Source organism: Eleutherodactylus coqui, chromosome 10 (genome assembly GCF_035609145.1).
Source record: "Eleutherodactylus coqui strain aEleCoq1 chromosome 10, aEleCoq1.hap1, whole genome shotgun sequence".
Lineage (NCBI taxonomy): Eukaryota > Metazoa > Chordata > Amphibia > Anura > Eleutherodactylidae > Eleutherodactylus > Eleutherodactylus coqui.
In genome coordinates, this window is record NC_089846.1 from 104,393,709 (window position 1) to 104,408,554 (window position 14,846).

A 14,846-nucleotide genomic window follows, 5' to 3' on the forward strand; every position below is an offset into this window, starting at 1 on the left:
ATGAGTATTAACCACAAGGTTGTGCTTCAGGCTCACGCCTCGCCAGGGCTGTACGCTCCAACTAGGCATCAGAGGAATACACCCGTTGTTGGTCTAGTTATAGCTAGAAGTAAAAGGTGACTTCTCTTCCCATCATGTAATATCTTTTTGCTTTTTTAATGTATTCTAGTGTCACCAGGGGTGGATCTCCAAGTTACAGATATTGTATAATGATGCCAAACCCGGTATTAGTGTATCTTGACGCCACCGGATGTGGTGGGTGTAGCTCAGTGTTAGGGAGCTTGACAGCAATGTGTGTCCCCTTACGCCGTTGCCCCCTGGCACTGTCAAATCCGCTGCTGCTGTATGCCCTCGACTCCTGCTGTCGCCCCTGGCACAGTGTCATCAGCTGCATCTCTCTGCCCTCGCCTCGCCTCCTGCAGTGTCCCCTTAGGTGAGGCAGCCGCCAAACTCACAGCCGGCGTCCCTGTGCTCCATTCCTTGCGCCGTTGCTGTGATGGGTGGTGGCCAACAGCTGAGTCCTCCATCCCAGCCGCCGCCTGTGTGGTGCGTACCAGGCGGCGCCAGCTGCCTGCTCCGTCAAGCCCGCCACCGCCTCTGTGCTCTGTCACTGGCGCAGCAATCTGCCTTCAGCAGACGCTCCTGCTGCTGCAGTCCTCTGGACCGCACTTCGTGGAACAAACACGCCCTCAGCCAATCCTAAGCTGGGGGCGTTTACACTTTTTGACAGTGCAGTATTATGTCGCCACCCCTAACTTCCGGTGGCGACATAATACACTAATACCGTCAAATCCGTTATGTCCAATGCACACTGGCGTACTTGCATTGCGGAATCCAGAGCGGGCGTCTGCCTCTGGATTGCGCAGCAAGTACTGCCCATAGACATGCTATAGAAAATCGCTTTTTCCTGTCCATGAGTGGAAATCAATTGCGATTTTCCACTCGCAGAGGGAAAATCGCAGCATGTTCTCTTTCAGTGCAGATTCCACGCGGATGGCTTCCATTGAAGTCAATGGAAGCCGTCCGATCCACGGCCCGTCCAAAGCGTTAGAATCTGTGTCATCACATAGCAACAGCATGGCATCATCTGTACTGCGCTTGTGCCAGCCTGGCCAGCCGCCTCATCTGCAAGACTGATCCAGAAGGGGACGCAGGGGTCACCAGCTGGGCATTGGGTTGGATCCCTCTGCGGGATCCCGCATGCGTAGTCCAACCAGACCGTGTGCATTCGGAGTTATAAAGGGTTAATCTCATAAAGTACATTAGCCTGCAAAGTACAAGCATACACATATTGTTGCTAGTGATCAAGGGGAAAGCCTTGTTGATTCATTCCTTTTTCTCATGCCCTAATAAGCCTTGTAGCCCCATAACTGCAGTGTGAGCAGGATCTGTCGCTCAGCGCTATACTACACTTATTAGTTGAATATCTTGTGATATAACCTCTTTTCACTAAACTTAGATTTTAAAAAAATGTACAGAATCTGGGTCTTTATTTGCAGAGAAGCTGTCATCAGAACTATTGTTTATCGCCTTAAGGCCTCATGTCCACGGATTCCACGTGCAGATTTCTATCTGCGGAAACCATTAGCGGGAGATCGTGGATGTAATGGTTTTTCCACGCAGATGCACGTGGATGCACAGCACCTCCCAGCCTTTTCCCCACCTACCTAATTGATTTTAACCTTCAAATCCGCAGTGCATCCACTATTGTATTTGCAGATCGTCCGTACCCATTGAGCCCTCCGCACCGATTAAGCCCGTCCACACGGAATCCGCACTCTAATGGAGCATGCTGCAATTTGTTTTCTGCAGCAAACGGTCTGCAAAACTAATCCAAATGATTAAATTCAGTTGCGGATGCCAATCCTTCCCTGTGGGCACCTTGAATTGCGGATCTTCATGCAAGCAACCGTGCGGATTCTACAAATCAAATCCACCCGTGGATATTGGGCATAGGCTTTATTCACCCGTGCGTATATAGGAACCTATTTACCCGTGTGAATACACCAGGCCAGCTGAATGCATTAAATCCAATCCTGATGCCCGGCATATTTAAGCGAATATGTATATACGCACGTGTGAATGAAGCCTAACAATGCAGCCGTATTCAATTTTACTGTTTTTTTTCTTTCTCATCCCCACCTTCACCGATCCAGCATTTTTTTTATTGTTGCCATTGTAGGCAAATTAAGAGGTTTTTTTTATGGCGCTATTTAGTGTACCATATAATGCACTGAGAAAGTATAAAAGAAAATTGTGGAGGTGGAATGGAAATAAACATAGTTATGGCATCCGTTTTTGTTGTGTTCCCTGTGTGGTAGAAATGACAAATGAAGGCCTTATTCACACGAGGGGTTTTATGCGGCTAATTTAACCACAAATCGTGACCCTCTGAAGCATTGGTTTCCAATCTTGGTGCCAGGAATTATAGGACATTGACTACCGAATTCAGCGGCAAATTTTATACGCAGACGGAAAAGATTGGTCTTGCCCTATCTTTAGGCCAAGAAACGTTGGCGTCTCCCATAGACTCTTTTGGGAGCTGAAAAAAAAGGGAGGGGGAGGAAATTTATCCGCGTCCAACGCTGCGAAAACCTTAGATACCTTCATTTAGGCATTAGAAGACTTTCCGAGGATTTATGCTGAGGGATTTTTGGTCTGTCGCGTATATTTTAACTAATATGCTGCAGCCGCTTATGTGAACAGACGAGAAAATGCGAGTTTTTGCCATGACTCGATTGTGGCTTGTTCCTTTTCACACGATTTTTGGACGGCCCCCCACGATGAGATTACCGCAATGATACAAGCCCCCCCCCCCAGATGATAAATTTATTCTATGTGTTAGTACGATTACTACGATACCAAACTTAGATTTTTTTTCCTGAACTACTTGTATTTTATTTTCAAAGATATTAAAATCTTTGCATTATTTTCTGCCACCATTTTCTGCACACAATAGCTTTTTTATTTTTCTGTCAACATAGTTGTGCGAGGGCTCATATACTTTGCGGAACGTCCTGTAGTTTGCGTTGGAACCATTTTGGAATACATACGACATTTTGATTGCTTTTTATTGCATTTTTTATTGGGGACAGGGTGAGCAAAGAAGTGCATTTTTGGTGTTTTTTTTTTTATTTTTATGGTGTTCATTGTGCGGGGTAAATGCGTTACTTTGATAGATCGGAGCTTTACAGACACACGGATACCAAACATGTATTTTTGTTTTATCATTTTCATTCTTTAATTATAAATCTGGCAAAAAACTTTTATTACTTTTTTTTTTTTACATTAATTAGTAAAACTTTATTGATCTTATTTTTACTTTCTTATTTAGTCCCCAGATGGGACAACAACTTGCGATGCTTTGATCACTCTTGCAGTATGATGTAATGCCATAGCATCGTTCGGGGAATTTAAATGCTGCTGTTAGAATTGACAGCGACATTTAAAGGGTTGACAGTTCTGATCAGCTACGCAGCTTATCGGAGCTGTTGCCACTAGGTGTCGGCTATAATAAACAGCCGACAGCTGTGATACATGGCGGGAGATCGCAGCGCCGCAGGCCGTCAAAACGCATATCGACGGTCATTCAGGGGTTAATCTGCTGCATTATCCACATTCCGAAATCTCACAGCGGAATCAGTCCTGGTGATCCCCAGAGACCCTATACTCTCCTGCTCAGATCAACTGCAAGTGTCTCGGCCGGCCAGCCGGCACGCATGCGCAGTGCAGGGCATGACGCACAGGCGCTAGTGGATTCCCGCAATACTTCCACAGTGCTCACTGCAGAAGTGCTGCAGGACGGACAGCTTCTGTTGACTGCAATGGAAGCCGTTTGTGCGATTTTACGCACAAAATAGAACATACTGCGATTCTCCCCCGCGAGCGGAAAAAGGCAGTTGATTTCCGCTCGTGGGCAGGGAAGAATCCTTTAACCTAGCATGTCTATGGATGGACATTGCTGCGTAATCCGCAGTGGGCGTCTGGCCGCGAATTCCGCAGCGAAAATCTGTCCGTGGACATTGGGCCTAAGAGAGGGTCTCTTTGTTGCTTTACAGTCCCTCAAAATGCCAATAGAGGGGGGGGGGGGGCGGACTGAGAATGAAGCACTTGGTTCTGTGTAGTCACATGATACTTGACTTTTAACTCCTTTCCGCCCCAGGATGTAAATATATGTACTGGCTGGGAAGCAGTTCCTGTGAATGGACATATGCTTATGTCCTATGGATGGTGCTGTTTCAGAAGCAGAGCCCACACCATTCGCAGCGAGCTCCTGCTGCAACAGCAGGGATCAGTGTTCTCACCGATCCCCACTGTTAACAGCTTATGTGCCACAATCAGTGTTGGTTGTGGCATATAAAGGGTTTACAAAGGGAGGGCGCTCACTCCGTGATGTCATTGGCGCTACGCTATGTAATCATGGATAGCCGATGGGTTGTCATGACAACTGGATGTCAGCCAATGGCTGTGTGTTTAATATAAGAAGTGATAATGCATTGCCGTATAGAAGTGCTGCAATGTATTAGTGCGACCATTGCATCACTGGTTCTAGTTCCCTAGAGCGACATAAAAAATGTGAAGAAAACCCTTTTTTGCGCACTTTTTCATCTTTGTTTAAAAAGAATTGAACAACCCCACGTTTGGCATCGTAGCATCCATACAGTGTTTCTCAACTCCAGTCCTCAGGACCCCCAACAGGTCATGTTTTCAAGATGGCCTATAGTAAGATCACTGGTAGCAATGTCTGAGGCACTGACAATAATTACATCATCTGTGCAATACTAAGGAAATCCTGAAGACATGGCCTGTTTTGGGGTCCTGAGGACTGGAGTTGAGAAACACTGAATAACAACCTGTGCTGTAAATGTAACACACTCTTCGTCCCGCACAGCAAACGCTATAGAGAACAGAAAATACTTTTTTTGTTCATTTAACTTCCCAAATAAATGCAATAAAAGTGAATAAGAAAGCCAAAGGTACCCCAAAATGGTACCAATTTGATGGAAAAGTTATGGAGATTTTAATGCAAAAAAAAAAAAATCCTTATAAAAAATGGTTGCAAAAATGGAAAAACCTTAATAAATAAATATATATATATGAAAAAAAAATAAAAAAAATATATATATAATAATTTTTTTTTTTTTTTTTTTATTTATTTTTTTTTTTTTTTGGGCATTGTAAAAAATAAATAAAATGCAATTTATTCTGTATGATGAACACTGTTAAAACACACCAAAAAACCATAGTAGAAGTGATGTTTTATCTCCCTGCCCTCCAAAAATAATACAGTTATACAATACATTGAATGTACACAAAAATTGGTACCAATAAAAACTACAACTTGCCCCAGAAAAAACAAGCCCTCACACGGCCACGTTGGCAGACAAAAAGCTATGGCTTTTGAAAAGTGGAGATAAAAATCCCCAATAAATTGTGTACTTAGATCCAAAATAAGCCGCGTCACTAAGGAGTTAATCATGTGATTATGGTGCTGTTAGGGGACATGACGGGGAGTCGGGGATGTACTTTTTATACTCCCCTGTGCTCCAGTGCTGTCACCCGCCGCAGATCACGTAGCACATGGAAACTGACTACTTATAGGTTCTTGGGCTCTGCCATCGGCTTGGATGTTAGAGAGCATGGGGATCTGAAGAGTGGGATTTCTCTATGGAAGTGTTCACACACAGCTGCAGAGAGGGGTCCGCAGGCTCTGATTCCACAGAAAGGGGGGCCGATGAGTATATAATCTACATTCCCTCAGGAAGCTGGCCTGTGATCGCCAGAAGTCAGTGGTGGCAGGTTCCCTTTAATGTTTGTATTCTGAGACTGATACATTGTATCACACACATCCCTTGTGTAAGCAGAGGGGTTTACAATGCAGTGCTGTACATTCTCAGGCCACTCTCACACCAAGCATTCTCTTGGGGACTCCTACACTAGCCTTTTTTTGCGCGCAAAATCACAAGCAGCATGTCCTATTTTGAGCATTTTAGCACGTATTTTACATATAAATCGCCCATTGAATTGAATAGGATGCGTTAAAAACTCAGTAAATACGCAATTGCACATGTTTTACTGTGTTTACTTGCAGGTTTCTATGCCACCAGGAGGGGAAAAGTGGTGACATCATCAGCTTGTTTGCGTTTTTAGTGCACAAAATCTGCAGTAAAAATGCAGGCAAATCGCACAGAAACGCAGTAAAATGTAGGAGTGGCCTTGGGGTTTGTTCACATTAGCGCCAGCGGTTCCGTCCAGAACCTGCATTGCTAATTTCTAGAGATGAGCGAGCATACTCGCTAAGGACAATTACTTGATCGAGCATTGCCCTTAGCGAGTTCCTGCCCGCTCGGAAGAAAAGGTTCGGCTGCCGGCGCGGGTGAGAGGCGAGTTGCGGCCATGAGCAGGGGGGAGAGAGAGATCTCCCCTCCGTTCCTCCCCGCTCTCCCCCGCTGCCGGCAGCCGAATCTTTGCTCCCGTGTGGGCAGGAACTCGCTAAGGATCGAGCAATTGCCCTTAGCGAGTATGCTCGCTCATCTTTACTAATTTCCATTAAAAAAAATAGGACAAAATTCTGGCAAAATGACGGACTGTTAGCTGAAAATCGAACGGGGGGGGGGGGGGAGTGTGTGTGTGGGGGATGGGGGGGGGGCTCCTGGGGGGTGTGTTTGGGGGGTGGAGGGGGTTTGCGCTTCCAGAACAGAGGAAACCGGAACTCCCTAACGCTGATGAGAAGGCGATGTTAATGGCTCATTCAGTTTGTTTTCCTCCGGCGCTCTTCCTCACATTGTGTGGGGCTTTAACAAGATAATTCCTGATAGCATTAATGTGCTGCAGATTATTGTATGAAGTGGATGAAGGCGTGCTGCTTTTATTGATGTAAAGTTTGGTCTGTAGTGAGAGAAAAGAGCGGTACGCGGCGTGATGTTATCTGTCCTAGGAGTCAGTCGTGACTCTCATGAAAGGAAGTATTTAGGTAGAAAGGTTTGGTTGCTAAGCACTGGGCATCGGCGCCCCCCTCGCTGCTCCCAGCTCGTAGTATCTATTATGGAGACAGCACTACTTTCACAAGGACGGCTAGCGGGCCGCTTCACCAGAGCTGTGCCATTCAGCTTTTTCTGTAGAATGAAATTAGATTTTTGGAAATACTGCGTTTGTGCACGTCACGGCTGCATTCATGGCTTTGCATGTTGACCTTCTTTTAAATGCTGTCCCTTTCGGTGACTTGCAAGTTTTCGGCTCTGTTTACATCGGTGTTTGCATTTCTAGTTTTCTGTTCTGACATAGGTACAGAAAAACGAAAAACTACGGCAGTGCACGGTCCGTCCTATGATGGGCACCAATGATTCCAATGGACCCCTAAGGGGTTAAAGGGCCCATCTGGTGAAATATTTTTTCATTCGTTATGTAAAAAGTCCCCAGTATATAAAGCTGTGTTTACACTGAATGATTATCGCTCAGAAGAGCGTTCAAATGAGCGAAACTGAGCGATATTCAGTGTAAAGGCAGGCAACGAGCGAACGATGTACGAGAATCATGAGGTTCTCCCTCGTCCTTCAGTTTCAGCCGGCGTAAACCGCGATCGTTCAGCACTTCACATAGGAATGTGCAACACTGAACGGTAAGCGAACAAGAATTGTGCAGTCTCAACAGGCGGCCTGAGCACTAACGAGCTGGTGATGACATCATCAGCTCATTCGCTCAGGCAAACAAGACTTGTAATGTGTAAAAGGGGCAGAAGTCTGCTTGTATTTCCTTGTTTAGATATTCCTTTCTAGCTGAAAATTCCTGGAATCCTTCTCTTTCGTTGGGTCATAAGATCTCATTGTGACCTCTTCCTCCCCAGGAATGATTTCCCTCTGTGACTTCTGCATGGAACATTCTCAGGTACCAGAACTTCCTTTGTGATAAAAGGCTCTTCATTTGGGTAAAGGGGTTAGACAGAAACTTCTAGCACTGTTACAGCTGATGATTATATACAGCTCCTGTCAAACAGTTATAATGAAGGTGACAGTTCATCCTCCAGATTGTGGTCTTATTTAGGTGACTGTAGGAGGTAATAATAATCACATTGTCCTCCCTGCAGGCAGAGAAGGTACTTCCTCTGTTTACCTATGTGTTGCTCTGCTGATGTATCACGGGATTCTTAGCAAAGCATAGAGGAATAAAAAGCAGGGAGAACTCTAAAAATGAAGATGGTGTCTGATAAGTATCAGGAGACTGCACTGCGTGGAAGTGAGTGCAATATACATAGGAGAAATACAGATTGTGACAGACAAGCAGGTGAGGGGATGCAGGGATGAAAAAATGTGTGTTTGCCAGAGTGGCCTTTAAACTCTAGTTCACATTTGTGTTTTAGGGCTTTCGGTCTCTTTTTTGTTTTTTTTTTTGGAAATGGAATTAAAACTGAAATAAGCGTACCATTTGTTTACCCCGTTTATTTCAATGGGCTTTAAAAAAAAACGGGATGTTCTCAGTTTCAATAAAAAAGAAAAAAAACCATTGAGATCAATGGGGAAAAATCTCAAGCGTTCATTTCAGTTTTAATTCTGAGGGTGGCTTCACGTGAGCGTGTTTTTGTGCTTACATATGTGCGCACCTCTGTACGAGCAAAAACACACGTCTATGTAGCTACTGCCGGCACACCTGAATTGTCTTTCATGGAAGAGCTTTACATATAAGCCCTTCCCTGAAAAACAAGAATTTTGGTGTAAAAAATTTTTTTAAAAAAAACCTACCTGTCCGCCGCTGCCGTGTTCCCCGTAGGGATGAAGAACACATCCGGCGCATGCGGCAGATGTTTCCTTCATCCCCGCTAGTAAAAAGAATTCCCTGCTCCTGCACCTGCCACATCTGTGACAGATGCAGCAAAGGAATTCTTCAATTCCCTACCGCAGCTGTCACACATGACAGCTGTGGTAGAGGATCCTGCTGCCGTCACCCTGTCACTGGTTTTCACAGAAGGGCTTTAAATATAAGCCCTTCCCTGAAAAAACAGTAAAAGTAGTGTAAAAAAAAAAATAGATACTAACCTCCCTTCAGCTGCTGGGACTCAGCCGCGTCTTCTCTGCGCTGTTACCGGCTCTGTAGTGCTCTTCTTTAAGCACTTTTAAAATCCCCGCCTGCTGAAAGAGCTGATTGTGATTGGCTGAGGTGCTCAGCCAATCACAGGCAGCTCCCGCCTGTCATTCATGGAACAGAGAGTCAGAAAGCCCTAAAACACAGATGTGAACCGGCCCTAATCACTTTTCACCTGGGAAACTTGGGTGACTAATCTTACAAGATTAGAATTTTTCTGAAGGATGAGGACAACTTTTAGTTACACTATTAATAATAATACATTAGTAATAACAAAAAGTTGAAATAATCTTTTAGGGGTATCCTACGTTTATGGCATATCCATACGTATATCGCATCGCACAAAATCACAATTTCGCGGTAAATTGTGATTTTTGCCGCCATACGTTTTTAACATTAGAAAGCCCCATAGACACTTGGAAAAAAACCACAGCAAATTCACAAACGCTAGTGGGTAGTCACCCTTAGTGGAGATAGGTGCAGATCTCAAAGGAGGGACCAACATCTACAAGATGTCTATGGCATATGCTATGGTGGGTATTCCCATTTAATAACATGACAGCTTCTAAATCTGCACACATATTTGATCCTTTTGTCACATGGCCAGCTAAAAGAAGCATACTCAAAAATTCCCAGCAATTCAGGGTAACTGTGCTTTGTATCTTGTGTTGTTTCCATGGAATCACATGACCAAACGAACGATTAGAGAAGTTGTCCTGTTTCACAAAACTCACAACTAATAGTTCCTCCCCCTATTAGAGTCGAGAGCTGCTGTGACTCTAATCATAACTTCACGTTCCCTAGTGGGATAAAAAAAAGTTAAATTTAAGTTGAAAAAGAGTTTAATGATGAGAAAAGCCAACGTCCAGCCAAGAAATATATAACCCCCCCCCCCCCTTTTTTTTTCAATTAAGAATTTTTTTTAATTGTGTATTGTAACAAAAAAATAAATAAAACAAACAACATGTTTTAGTACCATCACAATCATAACAACTCTTATAATAAAATTAACATCATTATACCGCATGGTGCATAGCACAAAGACAAAAACGGGTGGATTTGTATTTTCTACAGATGAGCGAGCACGCTCGTTTAAAGCTGCTGCTGGAGCGAGTAGCAGTCTTTTCGAGTAACTGCGGGGTTGGGCCGGCACACATGCAGCCTGGTTACGGACAAATCTGTACTTTTGAAGAAAGTTTGGTTACGGTGAATCATGTCTCAATCCAAGCAGCTTTAAGAAGTTCTTGGAAGACGTGTTCTAGAGACGCTGGGAGAGGCTGGATAGACCAATCACAGCCCTGAGTTGGTTTTTTTTCTAGAGATCTCCAAATTGACTGCATAATGTGGACTTCAAAAATAACACGCCGGCTACCTGCAACACCACTGGAGGGGTCTTACTATATGCGTTCATACATTGACGTCCATGTATGAACTTGTGCGCCTGGTGGGCCTCTTACTAGTACCTGCTGGCGATGTAATGCACATGTACTATCCGGCATTGATGAAAGTTTCCATTTGTCGGACAGTATTTGATCCCTAATGAGATCTCTGACCTAAGCATTTGTCTAATGAGTGTAGTCAGGATTGTAGGACGGATCTAGTTGCCACTTGACTAACATCCCTGGAGACCCGTCAGCCGCTGCCGCATGTAGTGGAGGAACAGAGGGCGACCTGCTGCAGTTGGTGATGGGCACCAAGGAAAAGTCTGCAGTTGCTGTATTGGCCAAGACTTGTCCCGATATTGACGAGATAACACGGCTGGATAAACAATCCTCTTCTAGATATACCTTTTAATGGCTAACGAAAACTTCTCTCTTTTTGAAGTAATTCATTAGGCTGTCTTTACACACATCAGCATTGTGGCTTTCCTTTGTTTTCAGCCACCGTTGGCATAAAATCACAGCAAAAACTGCTTCTGGAAAAAGCCCACAAAGCCAACATGTATAAACACAACCCCAGGACGGCCAAGCAGCCCAATTCTGGCCCTTTGTCAGTATTTTCAGAGCATAAACTAAATAATCTATCTGTCTGGTATTCCTGATACGGTTTATGTTCACCTTGCCGGTGCTGAAGTTTTATGTCAGACCCCACTACCTCACCTCCGAGCCGTGACCTTTCTGTATTCTCCATGTTCTCAGTTTTATAGGAAAACAATATGGTCTCGCTGGTTTATTGCCTGCTAAGCTGCTTCTGGAGCCGGTCATTATTTTTGCAGTAATATCGTATTGCAGTTTATTATAAGCATTACATCTTGTGTATCTGTTTAACTGTTTAATGATTTGGGGGATTCTGACTAGTACTATAGGTGATGTTAGGTGGCTTTTTTTAGTGGCATACACGGTTTTATTCTTTGTGTACGGTAATTACACTTTGTTTTCATCCGTAATCTTAGCTTTATGCTACAAACGGATGATTTTTCAGTCATTCAAACACTATAAAAGAGCAGCTATTTGAGGGCTTGTGTCCATGTATTGTCTAAAGCAACCCTCTGGCCCTGACAATCAAAGCTGTCTGACTACCTGATGCACACTGTGTGCAGTAGTATGCTTCGTTAATCTGACACTACATGCTACTTTGATTGGCCAGTACTGACCACATGAGCAGTACTGACCAGTCAGAGCAGAAGGTAGTGTCTTAGACTACACATGTATACGGAGGGCTCATTCACATGGGCGTATGTCACCCACATTGGTCACACATGGCTGTTTGGCTGTTTGTTTCATGGTGCGTCATGCAGCTTATTCCATCATATATGGAAGGTCCCTCACATGCAACATCAATTGGCGTGTAATTCCCCGCTGACACGCTGGGCTGTGTAGAGAAGGTCTCGTGCCACATGGAAAGAACAAGGCCGTATTCGCACAGCCGAGAGGGAGTTGTCCGAGGTTCTCTGTCGCGACTCACATGGGACAAGCTGTCCGTGTTTTGTCCGATGTGCGAGGTACATTACATGGCAACTAAAAGCCAAAGTAACACAGAACTTTTATTATAGAAGTAAAATAAAACACCTATGAAAATATATACAATGACAGGACTCTTCCAGCGCCTATAGACTAAAGCATTCACAGATCATGCCATAATGGTAGTGGGAGGTCACTAGAGCGGACTGCTATCATGCTACGATACGGAGGGATTGAATGCCGGCCACTATTCCCCACATATACATATAATATGAGAAATCGCTGCATATCCAATTTCTCACAAGGAATCTCCCATTATTTCCCATGGGATATTTTTAGAAATCGTATTGCATCTATATCCTTGCTATTTTCACGCATGTGAAAAAAAAAATCCCAAGTGCTTCCAATTGTATCAATGTTAGAATAGCGCGCAGTGAGCGATGTACATATTTCGAGCACTTGTGATTTTTTTTTTTTTTTCACATGCGTGAAAATCGCAAGTGTATAGATGCGATGCGTTTCTTTTAGCAAAAACTTGTTGACCTAGCTGTATGCAGACATTTTTAGTTTTTTGGTGGGGACAAGTTGCATTTTTAACCCCTTCCCGCTCCAGGACGTAAATGTACGGGGTATTTATGCAGAGATGTCGCGGGGCGACTACTCTGCATACAGAGTGGGCGTCAGCTGTTTACTACCGTTCGGCCGATCGCAGCTATTAACCCTCAATTCTGACAGTGGCATCTAAATTGTATGGCCCCCGCAGTGAGATCGGGGGAGGGGGGGGGGGGGCGTGCAGGTGTCATGGCTGCCGGGGGCCTTTTGAAAAGCCCCAGGGCTGCCTTGAGAGACTGCCTATCAAGCCATCCCCATGGGGTGGCTTGATAGGCCGCCTGTCAGAATGCAGTATGACGTAATGCTATAGCATTACATCATACTGTAGGAGCGATCAAAGCATCACCCCCCCCCTTTTGCCATATCTATTATTAAAAAATCAATCATAAAATAAAAATCAATATTTAATATCGCCGCGTCCATAAAAGTCTGATCTATCAAAGTAGCACATTATTTTTCCCGCACGGTGAACATCGTCCGGAAAAAAAAAAAACGCTAGAAATGCATTTTTTCAGTTACCCTGTCTCCCAGAAAAAACACACTAAAAAGCGATCAAAAAGTCGTATGTATTCTGAATTGGTACTATCGGAAACTACAGGACATCCCGCAAAAAATGAGCCCTCGCTCAACTACATCAACAGAAAAAAAAAAGTTATTGCGCGCACAAGATGACGGCAGATAATAATTGAAAAAAATTTAATGTCTTTGGAAAAAAAAAAGAGTAGTATAGTAAGAAAAAAAAACATACAAGTTTGGTATCGTAGTAATCGCACTGACCCATAGAATAAAGTTATCGTGTCGTTCTTGTTGCAGTTTGTGCGCCGTAGAAACAAGACGCACCGAAAGATGGCGGAATGTCATTTTGTTTTTCATTTTACTCCACTTAGAATTTTTTTTTTAAGTTTTTTAGTACATTATATGGTGCTTTAAATAGCAACATTAAAAACTACAACTCTTCCCACTAAAAACAAGCCCTCATACAGCGACGTCGATGGATAAATAAAGGAGTTATGATTTTTTTAAAGGGGGGGGGAGAAAGAAGGTAAATGGAAAAAAATAGAGTCCGCGTCATTAAGGGGTTAAATGTAGTAGCCATGCAAGCACTTTTTTTTTTTTTTTTACTTAAAAAGAGGGGTTCTTATTGTGCAAAAGTGTAAAAATCTAAAAAAATATATATATAATGTTGATGTTGTAACCGTACCAACCCGGAAAACAGTTATGTCGTTAAGGCCACCTGCACACAACCGGGTCGGATTCCGGATACCGTATCGGGATCTGACCTTGTGCCCGGCCAGTGACCCTGCGTACCTGCCTTTTTTTGAATTCTTCTGTCCTACAGGTGGTCTGGCTGGCGCGCTGGCGGACGTGCGCAGTACAGATTTTCCCGCATTGTCGCTGGGCGATGACGTGGGTCCCAAAACCTTTACGCAATGTTAATTGCGGAAGGGCCGTGGGTCGGACGGCTTCTATTGACCTCAATGAAAGCTGTCCATGCGGACACCACACAAAAATAGAGCATGCTGCGCAATTTTTTTCCTCTGCCAGCAGAAAACTGCAATTGGTTTCCGCTCGTGTGCGCTTCTCCATAGCGTGCTATGGGTGGTATTTGCTGCGGAATCTGGGGGTGGACGCCCGCTCCGGATTCCGTAATGCAAATCTGCCCATGTGACCTAAGCTGCATAATTAATGCTGTAAAAAATGGCAGAATCGGTTTTTCTCCCTGCCCTTTAAAAATGAATAAAAGTTCTACAGTTCTGTAAGAAGCAAGCCCTCATAGACCGGGGGGGGGGATAAAGTTCTGGCTTTTAAGAAGTGGAGATGGAAATCCCCCAAAATGATCATCTCGTACTTGTAGCTAAAGCAGGCCGCGTGACTAAGGGTTAACGGTAGGCACAGCCTGGTATCAGGTGAGAGCGCCCCCTCTGTAGGCAGCAGGTGAGGGGCAGGAAAGCCCCTGAGTGACGCGGGCGGCTCTCGGTCATGTGCGGCGGCGGCCGGTCAGATGACAGTGAGTTTCCCTTCCTCTCCCGGGAGGCGGGGCGGAGAGCGCCACACTGATGTCTGCTGCACGAGCGAGGAGCAGGTAAGGCTCTACACCCGGGGGATGAGAGGGACGGAGCCGGCTGCCCTGCCACAGCGGAGGGCCGGCAGGAATCTAGCAGAGAGCCTCTTCTCCCTCCGGTGTGATGCGGAGGGGACCCTCGTGTACGGCCGGGAAGTTCCTCCACCGCTGATCTGTTAGCTGCCAAGTACTGGGGC

General features: G+C 44.7%; 2 protein-coding genes across 2 annotated transcripts in view; both read left to right on the forward strand.

Annotated features, from left to right (window-relative positions):
* Positions 1-14,846, forward strand: part of LOC136581124 (uncharacterized protein DKFZp434B061-like) — a 16,763-nt gene continuing 1,917 nt past the window's right edge. The window contains exon 1 of the mRNA XM_066582110.1: positions 1-116. Within this exon, the coding sequence (XP_066438207.1) occupies positions 1-116 (116 nt within the window). The remainder of the gene's footprint in view (positions 117-14,846) is intronic.
* ZC3H12B (zinc finger CCCH-type containing 12B) overlaps positions 14,601-14,846 on the forward strand; it is a 24,843-nt gene continuing 24,597 nt past the window's right edge. The window contains exon 1 of the mRNA XM_066579866.1: positions 14,601-14,670. The gene's annotated coding sequence lies outside the window, so the exon portion shown is untranslated. The remainder of the gene's footprint in view (positions 14,671-14,846) is intronic.